General features: G+C 40.8%; 1 protein-coding gene across 1 annotated transcript in view; it reads right to left on the bottom strand.

Moving 5' to 3' along the window:
• The window catches only part of TTC39C (tetratricopeptide repeat domain 39C), a 38,233-nt gene extending 22,675 nt beyond the window's left edge, over window positions 1-15,558 (bottom strand). Inside the window, exons 1-4 of the mRNA XM_066330049.1 lie at window positions 15,234-15,558; window positions 4,398-4,446; window positions 2,768-2,896; window positions 1,708-1,822 (exon numbers count right to left, since the gene is read on the bottom strand). Of these exons, the coding sequence (XP_066186146.1) occupies window positions 1,708-1,822; window positions 2,768-2,896; window positions 4,398-4,446; window positions 15,234-15,367 (427 nt within the window). The 5' untranslated portion in view covers window positions 15,368-15,558. The remainder of the gene's footprint in view (window positions 1-1,707; window positions 1,823-2,767; window positions 2,897-4,397; window positions 4,447-15,233) is intronic.
• Between the last annotated feature and the right edge of the window lie 1,526 nt (window positions 15,559-17,084).

Here is a 17,084-nt window from a genome sequence, read left to right as displayed (position 1 = left end):
TAAAAGTTAAATCCAGCCAAATCACTGAGTTGATTTCCCAGCATGAAAGTAGTCAGACCCATGACAGCAGTGGTAAATACCAAGAAAAGGTAGTGCAGTATTGCCAGGGGAAGCTAATGTCATTTGGTCTGCCAACAACTCTAGGATGAAAGTATTTCTAATACATCCATGAGGGTGGGAAAGAAAATATAAAATGTGTTAAGCATATGAGAAACCAAGTTGTGTGGCATCATATGCTTCTTGTCAAACTGTTCCAGGAAGAAAAACACAAGGAATTTTTCACCCATCCACCGATAAAAATATTTGTCTCCTGGGGTTTTTTTTGTGAAGTTACACTAATTTCAGTCATCTGGTTGCTATTTCTGTGGGGAAATATGGTAAAAACAAAAAAATGTATGTACATAAACAGAAAGATGGCATACTTTAAAACACAAAATAATGGATCCAATAGCTCAGCAATGTCAGTAACTAGCAGTCACTGAGGCAGCATTTAGCTGCTCAGAATTTTAACTAAAGATTTCAGGTATATTTTTTGCTCAGTAGAATAACCCAAATATACTGCATGTTCGGCAATTCTCTGCTACCCACTTCAGTTCTCTGAGCTGCAGATGAGAAAAGAACAGACACCACCTTCAGTTACAGCATCCAACCCAGTTATGCAGCTGCAGAATACATACTGAAACAAGGCAAAAAGCTTCAGGAGGGATGGAAAAAATAGCCACCAAAAACAAAAACCCAGAACTGCATCAAAAATAGCAGGAAAACCCTTCTGAAGCACAATACACAAAGTACACAGCAATACCTCCTGAATTTCTGCTAACAAGAACCAAACATACTCTTGATGCCATAGCTTGGGATAAAACAAGTCTACACATCACAGAAAGCATTACACCCTTGACTGAAAATTTTAAGTGTTATTTTAAATGATCTGAATGTTATTTCGCCATTTCTTTTCACATGATCAGCTGAGTTTGCTCTGTCTGCCATCCCTTGATCTTCACTGATTTGGTAGGAACCTGAGATACACTCACACTTTCTCTATGACCTTGACCACAGTTTCTATAAACTTACAGATAAAAGCATGCTTTGAGATTGCGCAGGAATGCAAGAAAACATCAGAAACAGCTCTGCCATTGAAAGGAAGGGTTTGCATTCAACACGACAGGATTACCCTCTTTGGCATGCAAGGACACACTCCAGTGACCAGAGAGTAAGAACTGATTCAGCAGTTCCACGTTCAGCACACTCATTTGAAATTGCTTTCCTTGGCACTTTTGTCACCTCCCTGAATTGTCATGAACAGAATACATATGGAGCATCAGGATTTTCCCAGTGGCCTGGATTTAACAGCCTCTTTTATCTTGCAGGCCACAAAGCACACAGATGCTACCCATCTTTGTCCCAACTCCTCCAACACCTCTATGATAGATAATAGAACAACTTGTCTAAGGAGAACCAATTGAATATGATTGTTGATAGGGAAAAATAAAAAAAGCCCTAATTTGTAACAATCAATCCCATTTTTCACCACTACTTACACAATGGTGGAATACCTCTGTAAGCATACCAATTGTGGACTGTTTCAAATGGAACTGCACTCCTTCTTACAAAACAATTATTTCTACTGAAGTCATAGGGCAATTTTATGATCAAGTTTTATAAAAAAGACATGCTAAAATATATCTAAACATGAAAGTCACAGCACACCTGATAACTCTTGTTTTACAAATGAGAGCACAGCCAAGTAGACTTGACAGTCTGCTACAATTATTTGTCTTTGCAGACGATCTATCATGGATAGAGTGGATTTCCGTCCATCAACCTGTTTGGAATATACAAACACAAAGCACAGAAAAATATTAAGATAACACATGATACTTGTCTAAATCTGAGAAATTAAAAAATCCAAGATTAACTGCATGTGGTAGTATTGCTACTAAATTAACTCAGCATTTCCAAGTTGAAAACTATGCTAAAATTTGTCAGACAGATCATCAAGCAATATCCTACTTAACAGAAACATTTTAGACATGTATTACCAGTTATTTTACCAAGGTTCTACAAATTGTCAGAACAGATTTAAATTTCATTTCCTTATTACTAAATGTATAAGACATGCAATTAACAGGTAGAAGAGCACAGAAAAAGGTGTATGACAAGCGGCAGGGTAAATACAGTGCCCCTTAAGAGCGGAGAGTTAAATACAACAGGTTCAACACTTTTTACCAAGCAAACTAAACACTAAAGAGAAATGGCTTCTTTTTCTGCAGTGATTCTGCTGTGTCACGTTTGGCAGGCTGCTCACTGGATGCTTCTATACAACTACTTTAACTTGTTCTGCATCTCCATGCTTTATTCTTCCTCTATTATTTAGAATGAAAAAAGGATAATTCCCTAGGAATACGCCTGGCTCACAGCAATCTGCAGCCTCAACGTCACAAATTTTGACCATTACTAGAGCATGGATGACTAAAAGTTTGCCTGAATTAGACAGGCTACAAGCTCCCTGAAATAATTTTAGTAGGTCACAAATTCTGCATGTTCAGAAAACATTAACACAACCTGACGCTTTAGAAAATATTTTACTCACCTGAGACTAGGTATTTTAGAACAATTAGGAAATCCAAGTAAAATATTTGACTGAATTTCCAAATTTATTATTAATCTCAACTGCTCTTCACATACCAAAAAACATCTTTTCAAGATACAAGAGGACAGAAAGGAGGTTTCCAGAAAAATTTATTCAACACACAAACTAGGTTCTTACATTCTTTTTAATTTTATTCTTGATTGTTTCTATAACTCCAGCTTCTTCACTTTCACAAAGTTTCTCTGTAGCCTTTAAGTCATCACATGCCAGTTGCATTTTCTCCTCTTCAAATGTCATCATGGCATTCTAACAAAAACCAAGCATATTCGAATGATAAAAACCACAAATACTTTTATTTCTACAAAAGTTGTGGGATAATAAAAATTTTCATAAAAACTGGACCGTAAAACTTTTTAAACTGAAGTATTAATACACACACATCAGTGCAAATACTTCTAACACAGAAACACTGAACTAGAAAATAGAGTTCTTTAGCAAAATTTCAAGACAATCAACTCAGAACACACTAAGTGCTAACCTCCATCTTAGACCTTCATATACAGTGAAACTGAATGCAGAGTCAGACTACTTTAAGTAGAAGAAAAATTCCTATACATTAATTTTCAGGTTTTGTTATGTAAGGCATGTTATGCACCTGTGCAGGTATCTGCTTTTATTAATTCATATAAGTAACAGGCCTCTAAATTCAGTAACAACAAGAAGCTAATAAATTCTTTAAAATAATAGCCACAGTCCCTCCATAGGTAAGAAGAAAAAGAAACCACATCTGACTCCAACTACTGCTGAACCAACTGAAAAAAAATTTCAGGACAAGTAACTTCTTTTCTTGGAGCATATTAAACAAAAGCTCGGAATGACACAAGCACACCAAGTGCTGCTGCTATATTTAGAACAGCAGCTAAGCAAGATACTTTCAAGATCCTCTGATGCTGCACTGGTTCAGCACATCAATTCAGATAAGCAAGCCTGAGAGATTCTCCCTTTTCTTTCTCCCCTCCACTGACTTAAAAGGAAGCATATGCCCCAGGAGGTTTCCTAACCAGTGTATTTTTCCATATTGCATACTAGAGAGAATTCATATTTATTTCATTCACCAATCATGTATTTCTGACATACTATAATAAATTCTGTCTTTCAAAAGGGTATTACCATAGATAATTTCTGGTGAGATCTAAGATGAAGCAGCAAAGTCTGAATAAGGACAGTCTAAAAAAGAAAGATCCAAACACTTTCTAATACACCTGCTCAGTTTTTATACATGGCATTATAATTTCTAGTATGTTATATTTTTTAAAAAAAGCATTTAACAAACCTAACTTGCTCACTGTGACTTTTTAGTCAATCGATATTCTCAGTTCTCATCTATCCAAAATGGAATCAATGTGAATGGATTGAATTAAAAACCTTCATCCAGAAGCATGGATGAAGAAATCTTCAACAGCAAAAGTTACCAGAAAAACAGGCATTAATGAGTTTTATTTTAATCAAATAACTTAATAAATAACTAAAGGCAATGTTCACTTAAGAGAACTTTTTATTGTGTCTCTGTTAATGGAATGCATAAATATTTCATACATTTAAGAAACTGAATCACAGAACCTTTACTTTCTATTTAAACCACAAGAGTAAACAAGCTCTACACAGCATATCACCTTGTTCTCTAGCTATGTTTAATCTGAAAATTTGGAAAAAAATAGTCGCCGAGAAAGAAAATAGAGTACTATGAACACAGGCATGCACGTACAGCCACAAACCCCAAGTGTACTCTGTGCTCTCAACTACTCACCAAAAAACTGACAAAACTGGCTCCAAAACTCATTAATGGGCTATGGTTTCTGTAAAGAAAACAAAAAATAGTTACTATATTTGTACATATTTCCTGTAATAAAGATCCATATTGAATTCCTTGGGTTTTGCTTGTATGTTTGCAAATAAATATTGGTGGGTGTTTTGTATCAAGTTACAAAGATATCTGCAAAACACAATGGAAACAGAAAACCAAAAGCTTCATATCTTTTACTATAGATACATTTTAAGATATGTATATATATAGATACATACATTTTTAAGTTATGTAGATTTATATATATTTTTTTATACACATATTTTAAGAATATAGCATCAAAAATAATTTTTCAGGTACTAGGATACAGATATTTTATGAGAAACCACTGCCATCAAAATACATTCAGTTCAGGTCAAAAGAAAAAACTACAAAAAATTTTAAAGTCTGGCAATTCTACTCTCCTCTTGTGATCTCTCACTCTGATTTTGTCCTAGAAGGCAAATGTTAACTGGTTCTATTAAGAGTCCCATTTCCATCTGTTTCTATGAATTTAAGTTAACTCACTCACTTAAAAAAATGTATCTACTACACAATGAAGTTTTTGTAATACAAGGTTCTTACAAGGCTTACGGTTTTGTACCTGTTTTGTTTCAAGCTCAGAATCCGTATCTTACTGTACTGTGTGGAACAGCTTGAAGATGCTTCAACCTGTTCTGTTCATAGGGCTATTCCCAAAGGGTGAAAAATCACAGCTAGATCAAAAAATTCAGGCAACTAAAACCATGGTAATACATCCAACAGGTTTCATGAGGCTACAGTAGTGCCACACAGACAATTTGAAAAAAGAATAAATTGTCAGGGCCTCAGTGGTAGCATTGATTCACATTGTTCAGTAGTGGGGTACCATGTTATATAAAAACACAGACTTCCAGAATTTAAGTGACAGAAACATATATTGCTGCAGTAAAGCACCTAATTTGTTTTCAAGCATTATATTAAAGCAGAGTTTTAAAATAGCAGAGGTACTTAAAAACACAGAGAAAGAGGCATATTGCTGAGAAACAAATTTCCAGTGAACTGGTATTATACTAGAGTTTGGCTGTTTGTTATTTTTTTTAAAAAGAAGCAGTCTGCAATGTTTTCCCCACACACACCTTTTCTCACTTTTGATTTAGCATAAATATCTAAAAGCAAGGCCACGAACAAGAATAATGAGAAAGAAAAACAGCGAAGACAAACAAAGCATGTTATAACAGGAAAAGCCTTGCCTTTTTATATACACTGCTCAATTCTGTATGGACACGTAAGTGTGAGATCAATACAACTTGTCACATTTTTTCCATTATTTTTTCCAAAGGAAAAATAGGTTTGGGTACTTTCCCCTTTGTTAGCAGGCAACAAAGAATAGCTGCCAGTAAATGTCTCTGCTTCTCAGTACCTGGACTGTGCTCTCCCAGCAGCTGTGTTACACAGGGCAGCAGCAATCAGCCACACAAATTGCACTGGCTGCAGCTGGCACTTCCAGCATGAACTCGGCTGCAGAGGGCACACGGATCCCTCATCGTCCCTTTTTAAACTCCTGAGGCTCGCGGGACCATTCAGCAGCCAGTCCCACCACCACACTCCCAGCACAACCTTCACCACACATTTCAAGGTCACACCTGCATTATCAACGGCCAGCTGATCCAGAACTGCAGAACAGATCAGCACAACATCACACAGATCGTTTTTATGTCTGGGAGCACAAAGCTGCATTTACATCACGTTTCAAAGAAGCTCCGAAATAAAGCAAATGTTTCATTTTTGTGTTTCCTCAGATCTACGTACATGGAACACAAATAGTTAAAAAATGTTAAAATAATGTTAAAAACTGAAACAGCTAAATACAGTTGAGAGCCAACTGGTCTTTAAATACTACAAAATAAAGTCTACTACTGAAGCAATGAAAATTTGCTCAAGTATTACAGTGTATATATGCATTTGTCTGAGTACAGCTGAGTTTTTTCCCCAAGTATATACTTATCTTTTTCAACTGACCTTTCAAAACTGCTTCCATACTTGCACTCTTGACACTCACTGCTACTTCTGCTCCCAATTCAACCCCCATGATCAAAGATGAAACAACAACAAAAAAACCAAGAGCCATATCATTATTCCAGTCTGAAATTATCAGTAGCTGTAATACATGAGGTAAATGTCACAGATCAGTTCTTTTTAACTTTCACTCACTCAATCTATAAAAAGCATTGCCATTACAGCACATATGGGCTGCACCACAAAAGGACCCTGAAGCAAGAAAACACGATGCATAATGTTATCCTATGTCTGGGAGATGCTTCTGTTGAGACCATGGAGTTTGGCAATCAAAACATCAAAACTTTACTGTAGGAGTCCCCCACATAGACTTTGTGTCATCACTAAAGAAAATAAGGAACACTTCTAGCACATTCCTACATAGTCACTGGGTAGAGACTATAATTGCAGCTTTATGGAAGATCACTTAGTATGGCAATTCCAGTGTTTAAAATACAATTTTTAACAACAACCATGTTATGTGCTCAGTCTTCGTGAGTCTTATATTGACTGGTAAATTCTTCAACAGTTTAAGGCCATCTTTTTCTTGAGAGCTAGGCAAAGTGTGAAATGGCACAGTACTGTCCCAGTAAAAACTGAGGTGTGACAAATGATGACATTAGGTTTCTGGGAAAAACACAATCCCACAAAAAGCTCAAGCTCCTTGTAAGTGACCTTCAGCTTCAGACATGAAGTTCCATCCTTCCTGACAGACAACTCTGAAGTTGTTAAGAAACAAAAAAATGAGGCAGCACTTGAGAAGATACTAACAGCAAACCAAGGGCTGCCTCAACGCTGACAGGACCTATGGAACCGATTACAAATTAACACCAGGACATTGCACTACCCAAGCTGTCCTCAAACTTTGAAAGCAATAATCTCCATTAAGTAAAGAAAAATCAAGACTTTTAATTAGCTCAAAGATGGAAAAAAAAAATCAGTCTCCTGACATATTTCGTAAAACACAGCTTGCACTTCACCTAGGAAACTAGGACTCAGAAGGTATCTTTTTATAAGAAACAATGTTACTAACACCATTACTGCAGGATACCACAGTAAAAGGTCCTACATATCAATGAAGTCAGCATGTGTAACTAAACTTAGATCAAAACCTTAAGAGCACTGAAGCAGAACTTACTTCCAGACATATTAACCAGCATTACACAAGACATTGCTTCTCCCAAAAAAAACCTGATTGCTTTGCCTCATTTCATAGCATACATTTAAGGTATTAACTCACTTTCAGAAGAAAGGTGGTTGCTATGCCCCATTTTCACACATGATTATAACATTCAGGGGGTTTAAGCTTTGGTTTAATAATGCTGAGATAATACAGCCCAGTATCACAATAAAAAATACATCAGAACTGAAGCACATAACAAGCAAACAAACAAACAAATCAATTACTCCTCAGTATCTTCTCTTTTTTTCTACAGCTTTTTCCAAGACAGTATTTCACTTCTCCACATCAGCTTCTAAAGCTACTACAGCCTAGCTCAGGTTTAAATTTAGAGTAATGTAATTAACTTGCCAACACTTCCTCACTGTTTTTCTAGTCATTGCTAGTTTAACCACAGTCCATCAAGAATTCCAGCCATCATGCTGAGAGTGATGCTCAGGTTAAACAAATTAATTTTGTCCACAAAGTGGGAGAATAAAGCAAAATGGCATAATTCATCTAAGTTCACAGATAAATATAGTAGTGGGAACTGAATATTTTAAAACAAAACAAAAAAAAAAATGTAAACAGAAAGGTAAGGAATTTACTGCAACAACAAACAAATCCTTTGGTCATTATTCCATCACAGATTACTCTAAAATAGGTTCTAAAAATTGTTTGTGAGATTACAAACATGACAGATTCACATATGTACACCTATCATCCAATACTGGTATATGAAATATCCATGGCAATAAAAGTGTCATGGAAGCATTACAGTATTAAATCACATTGAGAACTACAAATATCAGATCTAGGTTTAGTTTACATTTCACAATCAGCCCAAATTTGTTTTTTTTAATGAACCCTTAGCATACATTTCTATTCTTACTCAGAAATACATAACCACAAGTGAAATACAGGAATATAAAAATAATTCTGTGGCCTTTTTCTATCCTGGTTTTATCTAATTTGTTTTGTCCTTCTGCAAATTAATGGGAGATTGTTTTGCTTTAACTTCAGGTTGTGAACTTTAGGCCCACAATATGAAAACACTGGAGATAAGGAAAAGAATTTTCAATTGCATCTTTAATTTGAAAACTAGTTACAAAGGTGAGAGATAAGCTAGTTATAACACATCAGCAGATTTGTACTATCTCTCCACTTGCACTATCTAAAATCTGTAAGAACTGGGGACTTAAGTAAAACCGTTTTTTCCAAACTGACCAATATCACTTTCCACAACGAACTACAGCAGCTTAACTGACATCATGTAACTTCTTTAACATCTAGGAAATCCTGAAGTAGATAAAACCAAAAACATATCTAACCTATCATAACAGCCTGAAATATTTTTCCAGAAACAGTAGACCAAAGAGTGGGTGCACTAACAAGAGTAAAAAGCATTTGCATCTTTCACAGAATTAATTTAATCTGCTTACTATCACACCTCTTCTCCATCTCCACCAAACCTGACTTCTAACCTCTGCGTTATAAACCAAGATTTTTGTTAAGCTTTCTGTCATCTTCCCTTGGACTTACAATAACCAGATACTGCTCCATATGACAAACAGATCTCTCAACCTCCCTCTACCATTTCTACCACTTCTTCCGGCACCACCTGTCTCTGTAATGAAGGCCACAAAACTAAGTGTCACGCTCAATGTGATCATCTCTGTGTACCAAGGTCTTGGAAGATTTAAATTGCAGAATGCTTAAAATATTTCTAATCTATCCACATAGCTGGAAAACCAATGCTGGTTTTATGTGCATGGTTATTACTATTACTCTGCCTAGCATTGAGTAATGAAATCTCACCTCACTGAGGTACACACTTAGAATACTGCTACTAAAAATCACTTCCCTTACAAGGAATGCCCCCTTCTATACATCCATCTAGCAGCTGCTCCTCAGCCTATGGATGCAGCAAACAAAAGCACAGAGGGTTACTAGCAGGGCACTCATGATTTATTCTCACACTGCCAATCTAGATGCTATCATCCTTTGCCCAACTAACTGACGTCAGCTCCCGCTCTGCTGGCCTTATCTTTAGAGAAGCTACTGCAGCATCTACTAAATCACTTCATTTTTGCTCTTAAGGTTCCTTTGCTGAGGTATATATGCAAGAATTTCAGCAGTGGTTAGACAGCCCATAGATGGATCATAATCTACCTACTGATCAATGCTGGCTTAATGTCACCTTGCCTCAACTTGCATTTGGGTCAAAAGTATTTTGAACCACTGACAGCATTTTAAGTTGGTAATATGAGGTTCAAATGCCTATTCATAATGGACTTGTGGACCATTACTAAGTTTGTGTGTGTGTTAATATGCATAATGTAGCACGTCAACTTTAAATTAATTTCAGGTTTTTTAAACAACCATAGTAAGCTTTCTTCCCACGTGCACCAGCTTCCAGTTCTCCATGTTCTGCTTTACCCTAGCAGGCTGAACGTCATGTTTGTCTACACTGGCCCCATTCTTCAAATCTTTGCACATTTTTTCTTATAATCACATTTCTTCATATAATCTTTAATTTCTTCTGCAGATATGACCTTACTATACACATTTTACCTGTCCTCTTGTACCATTTCTCTTTCCATTAAGATGGAAGCTGGAAACTTTACCAAGCCTTATGTTAGAATCATTCATGCAGAGACAAATGTTTCTTTGGTAGGAGACAGATTGTTAGATTTCTTGTGAGATAATAGCCCTGGCAGCTCGGGAGGTCAACCATGTGTCCTGGGGTGCAGCAGGCACCGTTGTCATCCAGCCAAAGGATGTAGTTGTCTGCTCTGCACTGGGGCAGCCTCAGCTTGCGCTCTTGTTTCTTCTTTATATTGTGGTGCCGTTTTAAGCAGCATCACAATATAAGAAAGATGCAAGGCCATCAGAGAGCATCCAAAGGAGAGCCACAAAGGTGGTGAAGGACCTTGATGGGAAGCCACATGAAGAGAGGTCAAGGTCACTTGGCTTTCTCCAGACTGGAGGAGACAGAGAGGAGAGCTCACTGCAGCCTACAACTTCCTCTTGAAGAGGACAGAAGAGGAGGGACAGACACTGATCTCTTCTCACTCACGACCAGGAACAGGATTTAAAGGGATAGCACAAAGCTATGTCAGGGGAGGTTTAGGTTAGGTATAGGAAAAGGTTTTTCACCCAGAGGGTGCTTGAGCACTGAGACAGGCTCCTCAGGGAAGTGATCATAGCACCAAGCCTGACAGAGCTCAAGAAACGTTTTGGACAATGATCACAGGCACGTGGGGTGATTCTTGCCCCTGTGCAGGGCCAGAAGTTGAACTCATTGATCCTGATTGGTCCCTTCTAACTCGAGATACTCTATGATTTGACAATTCATGTTATAAGTCAACACTCAGCAAAAAACTCCTGGCTTTATTTAACACAGTCCCCTCTTCTCTTAGCTGGAGGAAGTTTTTAAATAATTGCAAATGCTTGTAAGAAGTGAAGAATCAGCAAAAAAATAAGTTCTTTTGACAGTTTATTTCCTTCTTATATGTCTAGAAATCCACAAAGCTACAAGAGAGAAAACAACACTCCAGTTCAGCTTTACTGCTAGTGTCAGGGCGGTTCACCAAAACAGTACCATCCTGCTGCCTGAAGGCTCCCCCTTTGCTGTCTGTCCTTGGTTAACCTCCTGCAGCTTCCACAGATACTCAAAAGTTTAAACTGATGAGAACTAGGACAGAGTCAGCATTCTTCAAGCTGAATACAAAGATTGATATCTGACAGTTTCAAATCTGAGTTAGCACTGAGGGAACCTAATATGGCTACAAGCACTAGGGGCAGTGATGCTGTCTGCTAAAGACTCATGAAAATACCACATCCACTGGTATTTGATTCATGTTCAGATTGTTATCACCACCAGAGGGTACAGGATTTGGACTTCTAAAAAATTAAGCTCATGAAAAAGCATACGCAGATATGGATGCTACATGCAGATGATTTTTCAAACTCTACTATCTTCCCTCAAGTATAACTTAAAACAAAAATACTCACAAACAACACTTGAAAATTCATTAAGTGCTTTAGTGTGATAGTAAACACAGTTCCAACTACATGTTGTATCTGGCACACAACTGAATATTCATCTTCTTCAGATTCTCCATAGATATGTATATGAGCTGTTACCACTCAAAGACAAAACACCACTCTCCCACATCCAACACAGAAATAATAGTTTTGTGGCACATAACTTCGAAGTACCACCACTCTTCATAAGCAAGACTTTACTTGTGTGGATATGCACATGAAACACAGCTGCAGTTCTAACCCTAGTTTCCTCAAGGACTGCATTATGACCAGCTTTCAAATATAACTGATTTTAGGCTCAGCAGTCAGCTTTCTTTTGACCGTTTCTTTCTTACATGCTTAGAAATCCACGAAGCTAAAAGAGCAACAAGAATACTCCAGTTCAATACTCATTACTTTCTGGAAGATGGAAAAATGCAGAAGAGCAAAGAAAAATACATACTGCCTGTTTTGGAAACAAGGTTGCCTACTGTCCCATAAAGACAGAAGCATTAATTTAAATTATTCACAAGATCTTTCAGGTGGCAAACGAATTTAAATATTGAAGTAAGAAAAAGCACAATCAAAACCAGCAGTTTCTAAGGAATGGTTTTAAGTAGTTTAAGTGGTGTGGCTACTGGAACGGAAGTTTTGCTGAGTATCTCCATTCTCCACTTCTATAATTTATTAATAAATGTTAGCTTCTGAAACAGAGCTAAACTACCTGCATAGGCAGTAGTCTAGAATTAACACTTTCTACAAGAAAGGTCACTTGAAATACAGACACACACTCATACCAAGTTTAAAAAGCTGCATGCCAGACATCTTTGACCTCTAGTATCACGAATTACAAATATTAATATTAAATTATAGAGAGCTTCAAAACCCTCCTCGTTTGGCTTACCAGCCCCATTTAGGATGGGTTCTATTTTGTAACTCCAAGCACACACCTACAAAAACACACTCATTAAGACTGCATGCAAACAAACATATAATAGCATTGCTTAAATCCTTGCAAAAAGAACACATTCAAGACAAGCACAGATCCAAAAGCTGTTGGGAAAAGCAAGTGGCCCTCACTGCACATGTCTGCAGAATTCAGGTTGATAGGAAGTTGAGCATGCTTTGCTGCATCTTCTCTCCTATATGAAATCCAAATTTTCAACATACAGTTAATCTGCAATTCAATAAGGGCTTATTAGTCCACAGCAAAAGGAAGCCTGCTACAAAGTTCGGGATGAAGGAAAAAGGTTTTAAATGCCTCTGAAAATCTCCAGCCCAAGACATCAATTATCAATTTATGAACCATAAACTATTAATCTTATGAAGGGATTCCTATTTACTCCTTGCAGGGGACATTTAAAAGCCACCATCAAAAAGTACACTGAGCTGAGAGACATTTATTGATAAAATCAAACAAAGAAAAGCCTGCATCGGGCAAAAAAGACTCGCCAGTTTCTGCATTTAAGATATCTTTTGAAATAAAACCTTCTAGATAACCAAGAGGAGAGTTTGCAGAAGAAATCATTATTCACCCTCTCAAGGGAGGATTAAACTCAATTTTGAGAACAAGAATCTTAACTATTTTACTCCTCAGTACTACTTTAAAGTGTAAGAAGCATCACATATTTAGAATTCCTAGATTACTCCCAGATTCACACTACTGAGAGATAGCAATGGCACAGCACAAAGAGAAAGTGGAGGAGAGGAAACCACACTGAATGTTCCTTAACTGGCGCCATAAAAAAATTACACAACACAAAAGCATGCAACCAAAACCAACAGGTTCCTTAGATACACAGAACAACTGAGGACTTAAAAAAAGAAAAAGAAAAAAAAAAAAAAAAGAAGTAACTCATAGGGTGCAACTTCACATGACACAGACCTGGCCATTATGGACAGGGTTTAGTGGTGGTCTTGGCAGCGATGGGTTAAGAGTTGGACTTCATGCTTATGCATGTGAGGAATGTAGAATTGGACCTTGCTTGTCACCTGTAACATTCCAGTTAGCTCTACACAACAGTACTTTGTGTTACATAGCAGTATATACTAGAGACAAAATGACACACTTAATATTAACCTGTTGCAGGTACACAAAAAGAAGTGTTATTCCCTTGTTATTATTAAGGGGAATGTTGTTAATGTGCCTTATTCCCTGTATTCCACTTCCAACCCTCTTTTCAGTAAACAAGATTTAAATACATAAGTACACCATCACTATGAAGTTCTATTTTAAGCCAACCAAAGTCTTTTTTAATCATACAGACGACAGCATTATAGTGCAAATTAATTATTTAGAACGTATGCGCAATTACAGCAGCAGCTCAAGCTCGAGTGGAAGACATTAGTACTAAGAAAAGCAGCAAGCACAGGTAGGGGCAACCTTTTCTTTAAGCCTGACTTACACAGCTGCACTAATGCCATTCCTACCAGATGCCTACTTAACGCAGAAACCTAGACATGATGTATGTGGGGATTATAAACATAATCTTACAGCCCTAAGATAATCACAGCAGCACTCACAGACCCTTTCGTTGCTATCCATTTTGTACACTTGAAGATCACATCAGACCACACACGAGCACCGGAGCGAAAACCCCCCAGGACATATCTCCAGCCACACTTGTATGTTTACACATACACGAGAGCCAAATGCAGACAGTGCTACCGAGGGACCCCGGCTGAGCCCTTCTCCACCCCTCCAACAGGGCGCCAGATGCCCTCCACCACACACCACCCCCGAACTCTTTTGGGCAAGGCCAACAGAATCCTGGGATGCATTAGGGAGAGCAGGGCCAGAGGTTGAGGGATGTGATCCTGCCCCTCTACTCAGCCCTGGTGAAGTCACATTTGAAGTGCCATGTCCACTTCTAGCATCCTGAGTACAAAGGAGCTACGGAGCTCCTGAAGCGGGTCCAGCAGAGGGCAATGAGGATGAGTGAGGGACTGGAACGGAGCATCTCTCTTACGAGGAAAGGCTGAGGGAGTTGGGCCTGTTCAGCTTCGAGAAGAGATGACTGAGGGGGCCTCATCAATGTGTATAAATATCTAAAGGGAGGGTGTCAAGAGGATGGAGCCAGGCTCTCCTCGGTGGTGACAAGCACTAGGACAAGAAGCAACGGGCAGAAACGGATGCACAGGAAGTTCCACCTGAACATGAGGAGCTTCTTTACTGTGTGGGTGACCCTGCATGGGAACAGATTGCTCAGAGAGCTTGTGGAGTCTCCCTCACCGGAGATATTCAAGAACGGTCTGGGGACAACCTTGTCCCGTGTGCTCTAAGATGCTGAGCTGGGTGGTTGGACTACACGACCCACTGCGGCCCCTTCCAATTTGACCCGACCTGTGATTCTGTGAAACACGCTTGCCCCTTCCCCGTGAGAGCCCACGAGACCGAAGCAGCGACGGGCAGCACGGACCCCTCCCGCTCCGAGGGTCCGTGCAGGGCGAGGCTCCCGCGCCGGGGCCCTGCGCGCCCCCGGCCCCGCCGCCCGCTCAGCGCCCGGCCGCGGGGGCGGAGGAGCCGCGCCGCGGGAAGGGGCCCCGGCAGCGGCGGAGCGGCGGCCGGGACTGACCTGTATTTCTTGAAGAGCTGGTCGGACTCGCGGAAGCCGTTGTTCAGCAGCATGTTGATGCCGGCCAGCGCCAGCTCCGAATCCTCGATGGGCAGCGGTGCTTCCCCGTCCTCCCGCTGCTCCGAGCCGGCCATGACGATGAGGAGGCAGCGGGACCCAGCCGACTCTCCCCTACCTTCCTACCTACGTGCCTACCTACCCAGCTGTCTACCCGCCCACCCCCTTCCCGGGCAGCCCGGTGCCGCCTCGGCGCGCCTGCGGGAGGAGCCGGGAGCGCCCGGTGCCCGCGGAGGCGCGAACTCGGCGCTGCCGCAGCCGCTCGGCGCCCGCAAACGCTCCGAAAGCGGCGGCGCCTGCCCCGCGCCCCAGCGCGCACGCGCGGCCGCGAGCCCGCGCAGGCGCGGCCCTGGCGCCGGGTGAGGGGCCGGGGGCGCGCGGCGGCTCCGCCCGTGGCGGGGAGCGCTGGCGGCGCTGAGCGCAGAGCCCTCAGCCGCCTTGCGCGGAATCACAGACCGTCTTGGTTTGGAAGGGATACACAAGGGTCTTCGAGTTCAGCTACTGTCCCTACAAAGACACCCCAGAAATCCCACTATGCGCCTGAGGGCATTGTCCAAACGCTTCTCGAACTCCGTCAGGCTTGGTGCTGTGACCACTTCCCAGGAAAGCCTGTCCAGTACTCAAACACCCTCTGGGTGATTTAAACCTTTTCACAAAATCATAGAATGAACTAGGTTGGAAAAGACCTTTGAGATCATCAAGTTCAACCTATGACCTAGCCCCTCCTCATCAACTAAACCATGGCAATGAGTGCCAAGTCCAGTCTTTTTTTAAACGCATCCAAGGACGGTGACTCCACCGCCTCCCTGGGCAGAGGATTCCAGTGCCCAGCCATTCTTTCACTGAAGAATTTTTTATTATACTATCCAACCTTTGGCACAGCTTTATTCCCTCAAGTCTTGTCGCTGGTCACCACAGAGGAGAGATCAGTACCTGCCCCTCTGCTTCCCCTCACGAGTATGTTGAAGGCTGCAGAGGCCGCCCCTCAGTCTCCAGGCTGAAGAAGCGACTTCAGCCGCTCCTCACATGGCTACTCCCTCAGACCCTTCATCATCGTTGTTGCTCTCATTTGAACACTCTCTAATAGCTTAATGTCTTTCTTGTATTCTGGTGACCAAAACTACCCACAGCGCTCTAGGTGAGGCCGCCCCAGTGCAGAGCGGAGCGGGACGATCCGCTCCCCTGCCCGGCCGGCGGTGCTGTGCCGGATGCCCCCAGCCCTGGCTGCCAGGGCACTGCTCACTCCGCCTGCGGCTGCCGTGGCCACAGCTCTGCGGACAGCACAGTGAGCACCAGAGGGAGAGAGGCAGGACTGATGCCTGGCTTAGGGGTGTCCATGTGAGGAGCCGCCCCCGCCTCCATGTGCTGCCCTTCCTTCCTCATCCTCACCTCATCTCATCTTGTGCTGGCAGGCACCGCACAGGTGTAGGTGGCTGCTACCCACCTTCCTGCCCTCAGGTGGGCTCTCCACAATCCCGTGGCTTCTTGCAAAATCCACTGCGGTTTCTAATGGGTGGGTTGTAGCAGCTGGGGCTGCAGCCAGCCCTAGAGTGTGAGGAAGAGAAGTCCAAAGTCCTCCTCTGATAACAAAGCTTTCCTTTTCCAGATAATTGATTTTTTTTCTTTTTTTTTTTTTTTTTTTCTTTTTAATTAGTGGTTATTCAGTGGCTACAGTCACTAGAACAGAGAGTAAAAGCTCCTCTTTCACACGATGGTGACTTTGTGATCTCCCCAATGCAAGTCTGGGAAACAAGGATTTTGGGAATTTGCTCGCTATCTCTTGACACATACCTT

The sequence above is a fragment of the Sylvia atricapilla genome, chromosome 1 (assembly GCF_009819655.1).
Source record: "Sylvia atricapilla isolate bSylAtr1 chromosome 1, bSylAtr1.pri, whole genome shotgun sequence".
NCBI lineage: Eukaryota > Metazoa > Chordata > Aves > Passeriformes > Sylviidae > Sylvia > Sylvia atricapilla.
This window is presented reverse-complemented; position numbering and strand designations above follow the sequence as displayed.